The sequence below is a fragment of the Phyllostomus discolor genome, chromosome 4 (assembly GCF_004126475.2).
Source record: "Phyllostomus discolor isolate MPI-MPIP mPhyDis1 chromosome 4, mPhyDis1.pri.v3, whole genome shotgun sequence".
Taxonomy (NCBI): Eukaryota; Metazoa; Chordata; class Mammalia; order Chiroptera; family Phyllostomidae; genus Phyllostomus; species Phyllostomus discolor.
In genome coordinates, this window is record NC_040906.2 from 165,840,981 (window position 1) to 165,860,436 (window position 19,456).

At 45.6% G+C, this 19,456-nt stretch overlaps 1 protein-coding gene across 5 annotated transcripts in view; it reads right to left on the minus strand.

The window, feature by feature from the left end:
* The window catches only part of SCML4 (Scm polycomb group protein like 4), a 98,820-nt gene that overhangs the window by 28,989 nt on the left and 50,375 nt on the right, over positions 1-19,456 (minus strand). For 4 of the 5 annotated variants that reach the window (XR_004902849.1, XR_004902851.1, XR_004902852.1 and 1 more), the window contains 3 exons: positions 15,245-15,374; positions 12,582-12,782; positions 8,166-8,360 (listed from right to left, as the gene is read on the minus strand). Coding sequence is in view for 1 of the 5 variants with exons in the window: in XM_036024538.1 (XP_035880431.1) it covers positions 8,166-8,360; positions 12,582-12,782; positions 15,245-15,374 (526 nt within the window). In the remaining 4 variants the exon portion in view is untranslated. Of the gene's footprint in view, positions 1-8,165; positions 8,361-12,581; positions 12,783-15,244; positions 15,375-15,758; positions 15,858-19,456 lie in introns of those variants that run through there. The other variant, XR_004902850.1, reaches the window with a different exon arrangement.

Here is a 19,456-nt window from a genome sequence, read left to right on the forward strand (position 1 = left end):
CCCTGCTTCTGCCTCCATTCCCCTAAAGCACTCAGAGAACTGTTCTATTTCCTAACACACAAACCACATATGGCTGTCGGTTAATGGAACTGGAGGAAAATGACTGAAGTTCCTGGTCTCAAGCCAAGAGCCCTACCTTCCAGGCTGAATCCAGGCATCTGAGTTGGTCGGAAGCCTGGTTTTCCTTGGACACAGAAGAAAGATCATTTGGTGAGAGAGTTATTTCAAAGGTCTGAGGAAGAAATTTGAAGAAGCCCTTTCTGTGCTGAAATGTGAGTCCCTCTGTCTTCATGTCCTCACCTTCACCTTTGGAGGGTCCCCTCACTGGGGCTTCTGGGCACCCTGACCTCCTGCTGTCCTGTCCTCTGCCGCTGCAGATGTGACTCAGCCTGGAAGGGACCAGAAAGAACATCTTGCTCCTACTTCTCTGGGTTGCCAGAGTTTCCCTTCAGTTATAACAAGCGGACAACTGCACTTGTCACCAGTAGTGGGGAGATCACTGCCACCCGAGCAGCCCCTTCTACTTCTGAATGGCTTTGACTTCAAAAAAGGTCTTTACAGTGTCAACTCCACTGGACTGCTGAGGGAGGTATCTTCTGAGAGTTCTACCTCATTGTTCACCTGCCAAGGTTTCTATGTAAAAGAGTATTTCTTAAGCCCATGCTTCTAAAACTTTGCTGTGTCTTCAAAATACCTGGGATCTGTGGTTGAAGAGTATGTGTGTCAGGGGTGGGGGGGACTGAGCTTTTGCCTTTCTCAGGTGGTGACGAGGCTCCTGACACGAGTGTAAGTGGAAAGACTACATTAAACCTAGCTTCGGAACCACAAAGAACAAATCCACGTGACCTGCTGTTTTTTTAACTGGAAAAGAAAACCATGTCTTCCTCCAATCACCCATTTTTTGACCACAAACATCATAGTTTCTCATATGTTATGGCTTTGCATTTTCTTATTGTCTGATTAACTCTTCTGGAAGTACTCTAACAAGTGCCGACAAACCCTCTAACAGTGTGTCAGCAAGCCTGGACCACTCTAGTTTTGACTGAACCACCTCAGGGCAGAGCAGGACTTGTTTCAAATGAGCTCAAGGCTGTACAATCTTATTTAGGAACAATGTGGTCCTATGGACGGATATGAAGCCTAAAATCAACAAAGACCTCCAATGGGCTACTTCCCCTTTGTAACTAGAGGGAGGAAGGGAAACATCAGTTGGTTGTTCTGCTTATTTATGCATTTGTTGGTTGACTCTTGTATTGATATGTGCCCTGACTGAGGATTGAACCCGCCACCTTAGCATATTGGGATGATGCTCTAACCAACTGAGATACTTGACCAGGGCATAAAGTAATAATTTGATATGTTAGCCTTTAAGGCAAGCCTAAATAGGCAATGTCACAATCCAAAGGCAAACTCCTAAATGGTGTCATTTTAGGCTCCAAAACAGACTGATGGGAAAGACGTGTGACAAGAAGGCCGCTCAGAGCCTACTTACTGTGCCACAGCGGCTTCCTCCACCCTCCCTGAGGCTCCCGAACACAAAGCAGTCTGTTCTGCAATACCCAGGGCATGAGGAGAAATTTCCATGAAGTTGGTTGATTTGGAGAATTAAGTTTTTCAAGGCAGCCATGGGCTAGAGAAGGTCTCATGAAAACAACTGGAAGTATTCCTTCCAAAGCCAAGCCAGCTACAAATGAAACCAGCACTCAGGTGGAAAAGGAAACAGTGAGGCAGCTATGCTACTCCAGCTAAAAGACTAGAACTTTATTCAGGTCTCACTCAGCCCTGAGGAGGTTCAGTCAAAACTACAGTAGTCCAGGTCTGCTGGCACATGGGAGAGGGTTCGTCAGCACTCATCAGGGTACTACCAGTAGACAGGTAATCAGACAATAAGAAAATGCAAAGACATGGCGCATAAGGAACTATCAAAGAAACTGATGTTTTTTGTCAAAAAATGGATGATTTGGGGAAGACATGGTGAGCTTGGAAGGGGAAAGAATAAGGTGGAAGCCAAGACAAGAATTTTCTCGATGATCATTTAAAGGTAACAACTGACCAGGGGCTCCTGGGACAGGATGTTAAAATGAAACTATCTTAGTTTCTGTTTTGGCTGAGGTTGCAAGAGACACCCCATACCAGAGTGAAGTGTGCAATTCTTACAGAAAGAGATAATGGAAAAAGCCAGTTCTACACCTAATGATGACCACCTATACCTAGCCTACAAAAGAAATCGTGGAGATTGAGAAACAGGTTGAATAGAAGACAAATTATGGAGAGAACTGTCCAATAGGTTCCCAAGGGCGTCAGTGTGGCCATGTGAACAGCTTGCTGTCTGTCCCTGGAGCTTGGAAGACACAATGGATTATTGATTCCCAAGAGACATCTAAAAGCCTGGCTGCTCTGGTGGCAAAGCAAAGGAGAAGTGCCTGCAGGACCAGCCTGCATGCCCCCCGTTTGTTTAGGTAAAGAATGTGTGAGTGTTCCTGAGGCCCAGGTGCAGACCACTGGAAGAGAGATCTGAAGTGAGATCTTACGTCCTTTCCACAGGATGGCCTGGAGGCACAAGGGGGCCTCAGCAGAAAGGTTCCCAGGCACCTCAGGCTATGGAAGGAATTGTAAGTGAGCAGCCATAGGGGAGTTGCATTTGTCCTTGTCAAGGAAAGTACAAGTGAGAAATGGTAGAATCATCAAAAGATGCACATAAGAGCTCACAGGATGAAGAGTCAGCTTTAAATACCTGCCAGAACTGGGGAGCATGATGTCAATGCACAGGAAGATTAGTAAGGTAAAAACTCCCCCACCTCTTGCCTTTCCTCTTTACCCCACTCAGATTATGAAGGATTTGAAATCATTATTAGCTAGGTATGAGAGGGGGCAAAACACAAGACTGGGCAGGGGGTGGAGAGAAACCAATCATACTCTCCTTTACTGCTGCATGCAACTGGCCAAGTCAGGACTGAGCTGGAGATGGGGAACAGTCATAGCTTTGAGTGAAGTTTAAGGTTTGACTATCACACTGACCTGGACATATTAATTATTGATTGACTAGAGAATGTTTTGTTACCTGAAGGGAGCCAGAAAAGTCACAAGATTTGTCTAAAATTTATTCATGGACAGGGAAGAAGTGGTCCCACAGGACACATTGAAAGGAGAATGGAAGACACGGATTATGTGGCTTTATGATTATGTCCCATGAGTCATTGGTTGTTTAATGAAACAATGATTCAAGAGTTTGAGAGGTGAAATCAGACAATTCTGCTACTCTCATTGCAAGATGCACTAGAAGATACATTTGCTTTAGAATATGTGTCTGTGTCAACTAAATTTTATAGGAGAGGCCAGATTCACCCTGTCAGAACTGGAAGGAACATTAGACATGAGGAACTCCAACACCTCATTTAGGAAGCTGAGAGATTAGAAGGTTTTTCCTAACTCGTATTGTACATATAGAGGCATCAAGACAAATGGAGTATACAGCATCTGCTGACAAAGGCCATATTTGGTTCAGTACACTTCTTTGTCAAGGCCGAATTTCTTCCTGTTTCCCAGGTGTCAGAGAGATTAAAGTAAAAGTGTAGAAAAGGTTATTGACAGTGTCTGATAAAATATATGCTAAGAATCTAAGCTGACCCCAAATAGCCAAAGTAATACTGACAAAGAAGAACAGACTTCCAGTCAAGATGGAGGCACAGGTAGATGCACTTTGCCTCCTCACACAATCAAAAGAAAGAAAACAACAAATTTTAAAACAAAAAATAACCAGAACTGCCAGAAAATCAAATTGTGCGGCAGTCCAACAACTGAGGAATTAAAGAAGAAACATTCATCCAGACTGGTAGGAGGGACAGAGAGGACTGGTGGCAAGGCAGTGGCTAGAGTACCAGGTGGTTCTACGGTTGCATCAGGATAAACTGGGGGAAACAACTAGGGAGCGAGACAGACCACACAACCCAGGGTTCCAGTACAGGGAAATAAAGCTTCAAAACCTCTGACTGAAAACACTTGTGGGGGCTTGAGGTGGCAGGAGAAACTCCCAGCCTCACAGGAGAGTTTGTTGGAGAGACCCACATGGTCCTAGGGCATACACAAAACCACTCACCCGAGAATCAGCATCAGAATGCCCCAGTTTGCTTGTGGTAGTGGAGAAAGTGACTGAAAGCAGGCTGAGAGCTGAGCAAGCAGCACTGTTCCCTCTTGGACCCCTCCCCCACATACAGGGCCACAACACAGCAATGTGGGTTGCCCCATCCTAGCGAATACCTAACGCTCTTCCCCTTGCAATGTAACAGGTGTGCCAAAACAAAGAAATATGGCCCAAATGAAAGAACAGATCAAAGCTCCAGAAAAAAATACAACTAAGTGATGAAGAGATAGCCAACCTATCAGGTACAGAGTTCAAAACACTGGTAATCAGGATGCTCAAAGAAGTGGTTGAGTATTGTCACAAAGTAGAGGAAAAAGTGAAGACTATAAGTGATATAGAGGAAAATGTACAGGGAACCAACAGTGACAGGAAGGAAACTGAGACTTAAATCAACGATCTGGAACAGAATGAAGAAATAAACATTTAACCAGAACACAATGAAGAAACAAGAATTCAAAAAAATGAGGAGAGGCTTAAGAACCTTTAGGACAACTTTAAATATTCCAACATCCAAACCATAATTGTTCCAGAAGGAGAAGAGGAAGAGCAAGACATTGAAAACTTATTTGAAAAAATAATGAAGGAGAACTTCCCTAATCTGGCAAAGGAAATAGGCTTCCAGAAAGTCCAGGAAGTTCCCAAAGAAGTTGGACCCAAGGAAACACACACCAAGACACATCATAATTACATTACCCAAGATGAAAGATAAGGACAAAATTTTAAAATCAGCAAGAGAAAAAGAGTTACCTACAAAGGAGTTCCATAAGACTGTCAACTGATTTCTCAAAAGAGACCTTATAGGCAAGAAAGGGCTGGAAAGCTTTCATTTACAATGGAAGGGCAGATAAAGTGCTTCCCAGATAAGGTCAAGTTAAAGGCATTCATCATCACCAAGCCCTTATCATATGAAATGTTAAAGGTACTTATCTAAGAAGAAGATCAAAACTAGGAGCAGTAAATGACAACAAACTCACAACTACCAACAACTGAACCTAAGAAAACAAAAACAAAAATGAACTAAGAAAACAACTAGAAGAGGAACAGATTCACATATATAGAGATCTGCAAGGAGGGGGTGGTGGAGAATGAGGGAAAAGGTACAGGGAATAAGAAGCATAAATGGTAGGAACAAACTAGACAGGGGGAGGTTAAGAATAATATGGGAAATGGAGAAGCCAAAGAACTTATATGTATGACCAATGGACACAAACAAGGTGGGGGAATGATGGTGGGAGGGTAATAAAGGGGAGAAAAAAATGGGACAACTGTAATAGTATAATCAATAAAATACATTTAAAAATTTAAAAAAATTATCTGTAAAAAAAAAAAAGAACAAATTTGGAGGTATCATATACTACCTGATACCAAACAATGCTACAAGGTGACAGTAATCAAAACAGCATTGTACTGGCATTAAAACAGAGATATAGATCAATGGAAAAGAATAGAGAGCCCAGAAACAAACCCACACCTTTATGGTCAGTTAATCTATGACGTAGAAGGCAAGAATATACAATGGGGTAAAGATAGTCTCTTCAATAAGTGGCATTGGGAAAACTGGACAGATACATGAAAAAAATTGAAACTAGACCACTTTCATGTACCATGTACAAAAATAAACTCAAAGTAGACTAAAGACTTAAATGTAAGACCTGAAACCATGTAACTACTAGAAGAAAACAGACAGTAAACTCTTTGACATCGCTCTTAGCAGTTTTTTTGTTTGTTTGTTTGTTTTTTGGATAGGTCTGAGACAAGGGAAACAAAAGAAAAAATAAACAAATGAGGCTACATCAAATTAAAAGTTTTTGCACATCAAAGGAAACCACTAACAGAACATAAGGACAACCTACTGAATAAGAGAAAACATTTGCCAATAATAAATCCAATAAGGGGTAAATACCCAAATTCCATAAGGAGCTCATATGACTTAACCACCCTCCTCAAAAAAAACACAATCCAATTAAAAAATGGGCAGAGGAGCTGAATAGACATTTCTCTAAACAGAACACACAGATGGCCAATGAACATACCAAAATATGCTCAACACCACTAAGCATCAGGGAAATGCAAATTAAAACTTCAATGAGATACTGCCTCACACCTGTCAGCATGGCTATTTTCAATAAATCAGCAAGTGCTGGTGTGGATGTGGAGAAATGGGAACACTTGTGAAGCGTTGGTGGGAATGTAGACTCATGCAGCCACTATGGAAAAACAGCATAGAAGTTCTTCAAAAATTAAAAGTAGAACTACTATATGACCCAGCATTTCCACTTCTGGATATGTATCTGAAGATATCCAGATACTGGATCCAGATCCACAACACTGATTCAAAAATATATATGCACCCCTATGTTCATTGCAGCATTATTTATAGTAGCCAAGATATGGAAGCAACCTAAGTATCCATCAGTAGATGAATAAAGATGTCATACATATATACAATGGAATATTACTCAGCCATAAAAAATGAAATTTTGCCATTTGTGACACCCAGGAGGTATTATACTAAGTGAAATACAGCAGATAGAAAAAGACAGATGCCATATGATTTATATGTGAAATCTAAAAACCAAAATAAATGAACAAACAAAACAGGAACAAACTCATAGATACAGAGAATAAATGGATGGCCACCAGATGAGCAGAGGTTTGGGGGATGAGTAAAAACAGGTGAAAGGGATTGAAAAGCACAAATTGCCAGTTATAAGAATAGTCACTGGGATGTAGAGTACAGCACAGGGAATAGTCAGTAGCATTGTAACCACTCTGCATGGAGTCACGTGGGTACTAGACTTAGCAGGTTGACCATTTCATCAGGTATATACATGTCTAATCACTGTTGTACATCTGAAACCAATATAATATTGAATGTCAACTAAAATTGAAAATTAAATTTAAAAAACAACAATAGTTATTCTTCCCTAATTTTATTCTTTTCTGCTGTCTTCCTAGGCTTCAGATACAGCTCTTATGATCATTCTGTTGAATGTTCTCAGGCTGTCTGTGAGCACATGCCTACAGATGCATCCGTTTTCCATTATTCGTAACGGTCACTCAATACCACAGAAACTTTCCTAAGCTCATGTGTTTGTCTCTTCCCAAGAGAAGGTCTCCCAGGGCTTGGAACAGAAGAGGGTTCAGCCAATGTTTGCAGAATGACCTAATGACTAGATTCCAGTTTCACTGCCTATGTGTTCTTTATTTATCAACAGCACTGCTTCTGAACAAAGAAAAAAGGCAACATTTCTGTCTATCCTTGGGAAACTGGAGTCATAATCTAATTCTTTGCAGATTGGTAACTCAGGGTTGGAAGGTGGAAAAGGGGTGCTTCCTGTCAGCATCTAGCCCCTTGGGCAGACACATCATGGTAAGTATGTCCACATGGCCTTGGTGCCCTTCCCACTGGCCACTCTCCCATGCTGAGCTGTGCTGGGGCTGGTGGTATCGGAGGCACTCTGTCCCTGGGTCCCTTTCCATCCTGTGATGGGAAAGAAACACTGACTCTCACTGGCAGACATATGTGATTGATGGCCTGTGCAATTCCTGCAGTAACAGACACCGGTACACCTTTTATTGACATGGGTAGGCATCTGAGGTCCGTAGCCAGGACCAATGTAATCCATTCTTAGCTCTAGTTTTTTCAGGATTTCTTAGTTCCTTAGTTTCTTAGTCTTTCAACTATTCAACAATGGTGAGTAAATGCCTTAATTAGAGTCTTAATTAGAGGAGTGTGAAGAAAATCACTCATGTGCAATATGGTCTCCTCTAATAACAGAAGCCTAAAAGCTGTAATGGAGTGACCCCTTCCCACTGTAGACTGGATGGGGCCCATCTAGGCAACCTTGGTCCTAGCTGGCCCTCACGACTCCCAGGGCTCCAAGGGAGGCAGCACATGGGCCTCTAGCAGGAGAGCTCTGAGAAGTAGCAGCTCGCTCAGCAGCAGCCTCACCTGCCCTGGGAGGGCAGGTACGCCAGGGACCACCTGCAGGCAAGGGGAAGACAGATGGACAAAGCCTACCTGACTCCATCCTGCCTTCCTGGTTCTCCTGGGCTTCCTCCGAAACACTGGAGCCCCTGGGGAAGGGCTGGTGGCTGAAGAGGTCATCACACAGGAGGCTTCGGCACAGCTTGGCAAGGAAGCGGAGGACGTACCCGATGCTGTTCACCACTGGCAGACTCCGCAGGTGCTGTCTCCCGTCAAAGGATGCTGACACTGGAAAACCACAGAGACAGCAACTCAGAGCGGAGCGCGAGTCCATCAGCCCTGGGGAAGAGGTTTTCGTGTGTTCAGTTTGTTTTGTTTTGTAACTAGGCTTTATTTGGAATTCATCTGTTTTTTCATGAATGCCCCATTTCTGGTCCAGGATCTCATCCAGGAGACCACAGTGGGCGACATAGTCCTGTCTCCTTAGTCTCCTCTGGTTTGGGACCGTGTCTCAGCTTTTCCTTGTTTACCATGGCCTTGGCAGATTTTAAGAAGCCTAATCAAGCATTTTGTAAAATGTCCCTCAGTTTGGGTTTGTCTGATGTTTTTCCCATAATTTGACTGGGATGATAAGTTTTGGGGGAGGAAGACCACAGAGGGGAAGTGCCTTCCTCACTGCATCAGATCAGGTGCACACGACACCTACATGACATCACTGGGGTGCTACCGTGACCTGGCTAAGGTGGTGTTTGCCACACTTCTGCACTATACTCTCCGTTTTCTCATTGCCTTGCAAATAAGTCACGAGGTCCTGCCCACACTCAAGGGTGCAAGGACTAAGCTCTACCTTCTGGAGAGGGAGAGTCTCTGTATCATTTTAAATTCTTCCAAAAGGAAGAACCATTTCTTCTCTATTTATTCAGTCATTGATTAATATCAGTACAGACTCAGTATATTTACTCTGTACTGTGGTTATCCAATAATGTTATTTATTTTCTTGCTCAAATTGTTAAAGCTTTTGTCTCTGAGAGTTTTCAGGTTGGCTCCTGTGTCCCTATGACCACCCCATTTTTTTAAGCAACCCTTTGGTTACTGACACTCCAATATGTTCCAGGTTCATCTTGTGTTTTCCCTGTCCAAACCCTAAAATCAGCCATTTCTGCAGCAGTCCTGGTTCCATTTATTGAAGAGTGATACTTAGAAACCAAGATTTAGGCACTGGAGGTGCTCGTTGCTACTGGGGTGCCAATAGTTCTAGGGCCTTTCTAAAGAGAGCTAAGAAATGTATGGCATATACTATTCCATTATAATTATTTCTCTATCTAGACATAGCTAAGGATAGATAGATATATAAATAATAAATAGATCAGATAGATAGATCTAGATATAGAGATATATTCAAAAAACCTGACTTTGTACTGAAGTCTCTTATTTAGCCTCATAGAGTTCAGGGTTCATTCTAGCACTCTGAGGAATAATTTTTATAAAAGAACAGTAATCTCTCCACAGGAATGCTAGATTAAACTTGATTTCTATGGAGTTACCAGAATTTAGAAGGAACACTGGTTCCTTCCAGCACACAGCATGTTCTGTTCTGTAATTCCCCTCACAGGCCTCTCTCACCCCTAGAAGCTGCATGCCGGTCCCAGTGCAAGGCACACAGGAGCTCCCAAACAGGGTGTTCTGCTCCCACCTGGGCCTCCACCACTCAGCTCCAGCACCTGGAACGCAGCCTGGTTTTTCCCGTTTTATCTCCCAAAGGCTGGCAGACGGCGAGGGGGATGGGGCAGAGGTGATCAGAGCTAGTTTTGATTTCAAAATAAAAACAAATGCAGAAAATACTCATTTTAATTAGAAATCAAAATAATCCATTTCTTTTGTGTAACTCTTTAGAGTTTGGTGAGAGCTTTTATATCCATCGTGTCACTTAGGCTTCCTACTGCCCTGCGAGGAGAGTGGGACACGAGGTTGCCCCGTGTTACAGATGAGGAAGCTGCAGAGAGGGCCTGGTCTTCCCAGCTCATGTGGGCTCTAGTGGGCTTGCCTGTCATGTTAGCACTCCAGGTGACCCTGACAGGAGAGACAGCCAATGAGCTTCCATGATGCTCACCAAGAGTGCCATCCTGGTAATTCGGATGCTCTAGAAATTCCTTCTTAGTGTGGGTACTGCTACTGGCCTCCAATACCTTAAAAAAGTGGGTGTGTTAGAAACTGAACCCACAGCAGGATGGTCTGGGCCACCAGGTCTGTCCCATACATCAGTGCGCATACATTCCTGGAGTTGCCTGGGAGATCACATACATGGGAGCGGTCTACCTCCTGGAGGAGGGCATGGGACTTGTGAGACCAGAAAGTCTACCCCTGGGGGAGAGGGTGGCTACAGTGTGCCTGGAATGGGTGTGGGGCACTGCAGGGCTGCTCCCTGAAGCCCTAGGGGTAGCCCAGGACCCAGCCATGGCAGCTCGGTTCCTTTAGCCCATTGTGGCAGCACCAGGGTCACCATTCTTTATGTATTCTGCCATAGGAATATTTGGAAAGCAGTGCCCCAAGGATCAGGTTCTGGGTGGAAAAACGGAAGAGTCTGGCTATGTCTCCTTGAGTCCTTCCCTAAACCACCTCGGAGCCTCTCAGGGCTACTGAATTCTCTAAGACACTCTAAGACCAAGCGCTGAGTGCAGGCCTTCCTGGGAATCCTTCAGCCAAGGGAAACTTGGCGAGGCTCAGCCCACACTCACGGTGCCAGGCCCTGCAGAAGCTCCTCCCCAGCTCCAGGGCCCCTGAGGCCACAGAAAGGCTGAGCAGGGAAGCAGGGGAAATGGGGTCAGCTTTCCCAGCCTTGTGGGGCAGGGCCCATGCAGAATCAGCCAGGTGGGATTCACTTATGAGGGTGGGCACACAGTATAGAAGGGGCTTTCTCTTAGTACCAGGTCTATGTCTTGAGCCCTGCTATTTAGCAAGGAAAAGGACAAGGTTTGATCTCAGGTTGCAGCCCAGGGCTGAGAACCTGGCTGCCAGACAGAAGCCAGGAGAAGAGCAGCCAAGGGGGTCTTGGAAGGCCTGACAACAGGTCTCTCCTCCTGGCCTCTCTTGGTGTGGTACTTCTATCTCCGCTCACATCTGCTAAAATCTCTTTAAAGTGCCTGGATCAGACACATGCACCCAGACCTAGCCAAGTTCTATTTTCATCAGTTACCAGCAAGTCAGACCCGACTTCCTGCTCTGAGGAAGCTCCAGAAGGTGGGCCAAATCAATCAGAGCTGCAGAAGCTGCCTCGGACACCCCTCCAGGCCCCAGCCCCTGGGGATCTGGAGTTAACTCAAATGCTCTGCTTTGGTTCTTCAGGACACAGCCCCATTAGAGACCTGTCTTCCCATTCTTAGCCAGCCAGCAGGGTCACCTGCACAGCCCCATTTCTGGGGAAGCTTCTCCCGTTTCCTTGGTGATATGGAGGCTGTGTCCATGATGCTGAACCCGAGAAGACACTAAGCTGTCCCTTTGGAGTCAAGACATCTCCAGGGTTTGAGGGCAGGTGGTGATAACCACTGTGGAGAGCTCCCGACTTGGCCTATCACTGTGGTGGCCACTTCCACTCCCTCTGGAAGCTGTTGGGTTGGGGCTGAAACTGGAGATGGGCAATGGCAATGAGAGAAGGGTTTGACTTTGAAGGCTCTTGTTTTTTAAAAAAAAAGCCTGCCCTGTGAGGTGGAGTTGAGACCACGAACTTCCCCACTTCCCTGCACGGTGATTAGTGCCATGAGAAAGGAGTGGAGCAGAGCGAAGGGGAACAGAGAGTGACAAGGGCTGATATTCTAGACAAGGAGGTCAGGAAAGGGCTCTCTAATAAGGAGGCATTTGAGTAAACATCTGAAGGGAGTCCAGGAGCAAGTCACATGGACAGCTGGGGAAGAACTTTTCAGAGAGAATGGCAGGGGCAAAGACCCTGGGGCACAAGCCTGCCTGGAGGACACAGGAGAAACAGCAAGGAGGAAGTTGTGGCCTGAGCAGGTAGGGGACAGGAGAGATGTGACCAGGAGATCAAAGAGGCAGCCAGGGCCGGGTCACCCAGGGCCCGTAGTCCCTTGTGAGGATGTAGGCTTTTTTTCAGAGTGACATGGGAGTCATTGAGTGTTTAGGGCAGAGGGCGGGCATGATCTGGCTTATTTTTTAAAGAACAAGAGTGGCTGCCATGGGTGGTGAAAGGTGGCTGGATTCTGGATATTTTTAAAGTTAGAGCAATAGGATTTACTGATGGGTTAGGAGTGGAGGGTGGGAGAAAGAGAGGAGTCGAGAGTGAGGTTCCAGATGTCCAGTCTGCTGGCCCAGGTGTGCAAGCACCTTCTCCTTGATCCCCGAGGGAGGCTCTCTGCACACAGGCTCAGGGAGAGCCCTGGAGCCCAGCAGATACAGACCGGACCCTGGTCATAACCACTGTCCCCCTAGCCTGAGAATGACTGCTTTCCTCTTCAGAGATGCCGTGGCCCTCCTCAGACACCTGCCCCAGGGCCTTACCAGAGACCATCTCGCCACCGTAGCCCTGCTTGACCAGGGAGAAGACCAGCTTCTGCTGGTGGGCACAGTCGATGCACGCCTGCACCGCCTGCTGCAGGACCGCTGACGGCCGCTCGGGCCCGAAGTGCTCGGGCAGCTGCTGCACCTTCCTCCTTTCCAAGTAGGGCCCTGCGTTGGCTTGCTTGTTGATGTAGAGGCAGACTGTGGAAACAGAGACCCACAGAGCCCAGTGTCAGTGCCCCCTTGGCCCTGACCTTGGAAAGCTGGAAAAAAAAAGGCAAAAGTGGGATCGACTCTTCCTACTTAGTAAGATAAGAGGCAAAGAGGCCGGTTACCCCAACTGCCGGGGCTTGTTCTCAAGACGGTCTCCCAGGTGGGGACAGGACAAGTGGGCCCCTGTGGAGCACTGAAAGCTGAATGCAAACAGCTGTGGAGGCTGCGTGGGTAACACATTTCCCAGGGCTGCGTGGGTAACACATTTCCACGCTGGGTGCGTACACATGCAGAATCTTCCCTGCTCTCCCAGTGAGCTGTCACGCTACACATACTGTCTACCGCTTTTCTGTTAACTTGGGATGAATAAAAACATGAAGATATTGTTGATTGCTCCAAACACCATGTATTCTGCTTCTAAAGAGAGTGCTATTTACAATTTCAGAGGAAGTAAACACTCAGCCGCCTACTCAGATGAGCCCAATCAATGGTTTTCCACACTTGCAAAGTGATGTATCCCATCAGTAAAAAAGAACATCCCCCAAAATGTGTTTATTTATTCATAGGTTATATACATTCTTGTCTGTATTGATGTATCATGTGCATTTTAAAACGTAACTAAGAAAAAGAAAAAAGTTTAAATCCTCACCCAAGGACATGCTTGTTGATTTTAAAGAGAGGGGAAGGGAGGGAGGGAGAGAGAGGGAAAAAAAATCTATGTGAGAGAGAAACATCAATTGGTTGCCTTTTGCATACTCCCTGACTGGACCAAACCCACAGCCTAGGCATGTACCCTGATCGGGTATTGAACCTGCGACCTTTCAGTTTGCAGGATGATGCCCAACCAATTGAGCCACATCAGCCGGGGAAAGAAAAAGAAATTTTTAAAGGATGATGTAAAAATATATATTAATAGTAGGTATCATATTTTCTTCTATGCGCTGACTCTCCTCTCTTGTCTGCCCCCCTCCCCCTCTCGCCCTGGAGGCCACCGGGGCGAAGGAGTACTGAGGAGGGGCTTTCGGAGGAGACCAATGGGGTATAAAACAGTAATAACAACGGTGAAGAAAATTCGTTTTCGTTGACCACCTATTATATTCCAGGCACTTTATATAGTTTATCTTATTTCATCCTGAAGACAAGCCCGGGAATTAGGCATTATTCCTTCTTTACTAAGGAAGAAACTGAGGCTTCAGGTGGTCAGAGGCTGCTCATGAAGCCTGCAATTGTAGGTACAGCAGGGGATTGGACGCAAGCCTTCCTCATGTCAAGGCCCACGCTCTTCTCCATCTAGCAGGCTGCCTTCTCTTCTGCTCATCAAAGATGATTAAGGAGATATGAGTAATAAGAGACCTTCATGTCAAATACTGTGTTAGGCCTCATGGAGAAAATGGTGAACCAAACTGACAAGATCCCTATCTTCACGTATCTTAGGGCCCAGCGGGGGATGCAGACCTGCTCAGCGAGTCCCAGGGACTGATGTGGGACCGCGGCCAGGGACACACTGACTGGTGCTGGGAGAGCCCCGGGAGAGGCCCTCGGCACACGGGCTTGGGAAGGGCCCTGGGTCCTGACAGATGGAGGACAGACCCTGGCCACAACCACTGTCCCCGGGCCTGAGAATGGCGCCTGTCCTCTTCAGAGAGACTCTCTGAAGACCCTGGCAAGAAGCCGATGAAGGAGGCAGGTATGCCTGAGCTGAGGGTCAAGGGGGAAATTGGGTGACCAGAGAAAAGACTACTCCAGATGGAGGTTGAGACTATGCTGAGATACTGTGGCAGACCCTGGGGACCACGGAGAGCAGTGGGCTGCGTCTCAGAAGGAGAGAACTTCTGTGGCCATGTTGGCCACTTTAATAAGCTCGGTCTTTACCTAAAACCAATGGGGGGAGAATGAAGGAATTTGGGTGTGGTGGGAAAGGGCAGTGGGGCTGTGATGAGCGGGGACCGTGTGCATGTGTGAGAAAGTCTGATTGCTGTTATTCTTAGAGTGGAACTGTTGGTTGGAGGATGTCCCATGAGAGACACTGGGCTGTGTGCTCCCTTGACTGGACTGCAGGGTGCCAGCTGGGATTAAGGGAAATTAGGACCCTTCAGAGACCTGGAAGTACAAACACAGGGATGGAAACTCTTCAATGTGGGCAGGCTCACTATTGGTACAAAGAAAACCTGAGTCTGGAAAGAAAAAACTGGGCCACCAACTATTCTTTCTAGTCCCACCTGAAGGCAACCAGCTGAACTCAGGATGCACTGAAAACCAAATTTTAAATAATCCCAGCTGTGAGACACCTGAACTTGTATTCTCAGAGAATCTGGTTGTCCTAGCTGCCATCTGGATGACACTCTCCCTCCTGTAATTGAGCTGTCTGGGTGGCAGCTCTCTAATTCACAAAGTAACTGTTAGATGACGGGCAGGCCGTCACAGCCTTGGCGTTCATTCGCCTGACCTACCTGTGAGAGCCTGTGGGACTGCCAGGCTGGGGATGGTGGCTGCGTCCTGAGGGATGGAGCTGAGGTCGGGCTCCGGCGTACTCCGAGGAGGTGAGAGGGCCAAAGGGGTCATCAGTACCCGAGACTTGAGCTGCAAGAGAGAGCCCATTTGGTCAATGAAAATCTGAGAATATTCTCTGCACCCTGGCAGAGTATTTCCTGGATGGCAGATAACCATGGTTACTCTAGCATGCTTCCACACCTTTCTACTGTGCAGCTTTGGGGGCTGAACTTCAGATTCAAGTCCACATTCAAGATTCATGTTCAAGGTCACACTCATAGGTTAGCTTCATATCCCACCCTTACAGTGGAGCCACCCAAGAAATGACTGTGTCAGCTGGTGGGAGCACATAGCAGAATGAGTGGCTGGAGCCTGTAACCCCTCTGAGTGCAGGATGCAGGATCGGGGACAGTTTCCCTGGGCTCGCTGGAGTCCTGTAGACAGTGCTTTCCCGACAGCTACCCAGAGTCTGACCCTGCAGCTCATCTCACTCTGCAGAGCTTCCTGCTAACAGAGATTACTGGATCCTTCTGCAAAAGAGATCATTAGCTATTTCTCCAAGGGGCAAATACTGTCCTGGGTTTCTTTTCCCCAGCAGAGACTGTCGATGGCAGCCTGGGTGTGGAAGGGAATGCATCCTCCCCTAGTGAGAAGCAGCCACCTTGAAGGTCTCACTTGAATCACAGATGAGGAGCTGAAATATGCTGTTATGGATTAAGGAGGAGATGACTGGCTAATGATGTCAATACCAAAAAGTCTCTCTCCATGCCAAGGTTCAACAGACAAGTTTCTAGTCTTAAGCTTTCCATCCCAAAATAATAAGTCGATCACTTCACCTCTTCACCACTACCAATGTGAGGGTGCTTACCTCTACTGAACTGCATGCACTGACAAATAGTTACAATGGCAAATTTTATGCCATGTGTTTTTTCCCCACAATTTTAAAATGTTTGAAGTGTTTTTTTTTTTTTTGTTTTTTTTTTTGCTTTGAAGATGGGAAGCATGTTTAAATGCTAATGGAAATAATCCAGTAGAGAGGAGAAATTCATGGTACAGGGGAGAGCATGGAGGCCTGCTGCCATCAGACAGTGAGTAGGTGAGAGGGGATGAGATTTAGCGAACAGGAGGGTGGACTACAGAGGGTGACCTTAGAGAGCACCAGGGACCCTGCATTTCACTGCAGTAGGAAGGAAGGTGGAATATAAAGGTCTGGATCCAGGCTGGGTAGATGTGGTGGTGGGAGCTTACAGAAGGCCTCTTCCAATGGCTTCTAATGTCTCTGTGCTGCTGGAAGCTGGGTGTGAGGACAGGGGAGGGCATGTTAATGAGCTAGGGGGTGGGGGATGGAGAGTGGTTGCTAAGCAGCATCGAGGGCACAGTGGGAGGGTGGAAATTAAAATGAATTTAAATGGAGATCTGTCAACAATGAGCGCCCCGGCTGCACAGGCTGTGTGGGCACACCGTCTGCGGCTCTCCCAAGAGACTCTAGAAATGGGAAGCTACAATTAACAACAGAGATTTCATCTTATTCTGAGGTTAGAATTTGAAATGTTAGAGGACCTGTCAGGTAGCAACACATGCCTAAATATTATAAAAATAATGGAAAAGAAACCTCAGAAGTAGAAGGAGTGGATCCAAAACCTGCTGTGACTCTGTCACCGTGACTTTTGTGTGGTTTCCTCACCTGCTGAGTATGCCAAGGGCTGCAGCCACCCTGATGTTGCCCCAGGTCATGCACCAAGGCTCCCCTGATAGTCTTCATGGGACTGATGTCCTGCTCTACACTACTGGTGATGGGGAGGCTAGTGGTGAGTGTCCCTGGAGACTGCAGGCAACAGCCTCTGGAGGAGCCTTGGCTAAGCCCCCCTACATAGGCTCACAGCCCTCGGAGCCCCCAACACACAGACAACAACGCTGGTGGAGAAAAATAAAACAGGACTGGCAAGTTGTCATCTTCCCTGCTGAAGCCTTTAAATAGATCACACCAATATCCTTGTGATCCATCTTCCCTAGAAAGATTGATGATAATGAGGATGACAATGGTGATGATGATGATGATAGGGAAAACTTATAGCCAAATGCCATTTACCATTCATGTAAACTTCATACTAACCCTAACATATAATTCTTCCTCACTATTTTAATACTTATTAGAGAGATCTGCCCATTGAACTCACCTCCAATGAAGTTCCTCACCTCCAATAAGGTAACAGCCAATTATAATTACAATTACACCTCTGTTACCTCTGCTCGCCATTTCTGCCCAAGTGAAAAAATTAAAGGGATTGGACTAATTCAACTGGTTACAAGGAAAACCATCTCTATCCATTCAACCTCTAAAACAACTTCTGGGGCTTTTGACCAAAGAAAAAAATCTCATACAAGTAGAGATGGTATGTGACTTTTTAAAAATATCCTTTTAGTAATAGAATAAGTCATAAGTAGGAATACCCTTTGACTTAGCATTCTAAAATTTCTACCTCATTGCACAATACAAAGAATCAGAAATAACCTAGCCTAGAAAAGAGAGTCACCCACAACTTTAGAAACGTCCTAAAACAGATATGAGCCCACTGCTAGAAGCATCCTTTGGTGGGGTGTGGACACCAATGCCGGTGCCTCTCACATGCGTGGAATGGAGCTCCTGTGAGCCCCAACCCATCCATGCTATACTCTGGCAAGGCATGTGTCTTTGTCATTGATTGGGTTTGAAAAACAAAACTCATTTATTTGCCCTGGCTGGTATAGCTCAATGGATTGAGCAATGGCCTGTGAACCAAAGGATCACCAGTTCAATTCCCAGTCAGGGCACATGCCTGGGTTGCAGGCCAGGTCCCCAGTAGAGGGCACACAAGAGGCAACCACACATTGATGTTTCTCTCCCTTTTTCCTCCCGCCCTTCCATTATGTCTAAAAATAAATAAATAAAATATTTTAAAAATTTGTTTATTTGCTTTGTTTTTTCTTTTAAATGAACAAAATAAAACAAACTGTTCCTATCTTGGTTAGTAATGCTATTCTTTAATAAAGAGAACCAGGGCTTTTTGAAGAAAGGGCTGATTCCAGGCTGGGGCAGGGAGTACCTAAGATGAGTCTGGAGTACCTTGTTGTGCCAGAAAGTAAGACAATACTAAACACACATGACAATGATTGGGGGGGTCATAGGGACACAGAATTTCCAATGACCAAGTCTGCAGCAATATGAGCAACAGTTAAAGAATGTAGTAACAGATTATAATTCACAGTGTGCAGTAAATATCCACTACTCCAATCTCCTATGCATAAAAAATCCAAATAATTTCATTTTAGAGCATAAACACCTTACTCCTAAAGTGTGGACTGCACATAGTAACTTCCTTCCAAAAAGGACAGTATGGAAATGGGGTGGGCAGGTAACTTTACAGTAGAGAAACCTGTCAGACATCACCTCAGCTGGGGGTCAAGGTCACTGTTCATGGTGATAAACTATATCAACAGTACATACCCTTGATGTGACATGATGGGAACAGTCTTCCCCAAAACTCATAACTCCACTCTAATGAGAAAAACATCATCCAACCTAAATTTCAGAACATTTTACAAAATACTTGACCAGTACTCCTCAAAACTGTCGACATCATCAAAACCAAGGAAAGTCTAAGAAACTTTCCCAGCCCAGAGGATCCCAAGAAGACACAATGACTAAATGTAATGTGGTATCCTGGATGGATCCTGGAAAGCAATAGGAAAAAACTAATGACTCTGAACAAAATATGGATGTTATTAATAATAATGTATTATTGATGGTTGAGTAGTTGTGACAAAGGTACCACGGTAATGTGCGATGTTAACAATGGGAGATACTAGGGGTGGGTATGTGAGAATCCTCTATCTTTGCAACTCTTCTGCAAAAGTAAAATGGTTCTAAAATACAGTTTGTTTTGAAAATATTAAACAATGAGATCTGGCAGAACAAACTGGGTAAAATGGAGAGGAAGGAGGCAGCAGAGGCCTCTTTCTTGGCAGCACAAGATTGGCAGGAGGTCTGCTGCCCAGGACACCTTGCTCTCACATATAGGGGCTAAGCCTTGGCCTGCAAAGCCAGCAACCCTGTACAGAAGCTGGCAATGATGGCACCTTTACCTGCAATTCAAAACCTCAATCAGATGAGTCTGTGACTCCTCACCCACGAC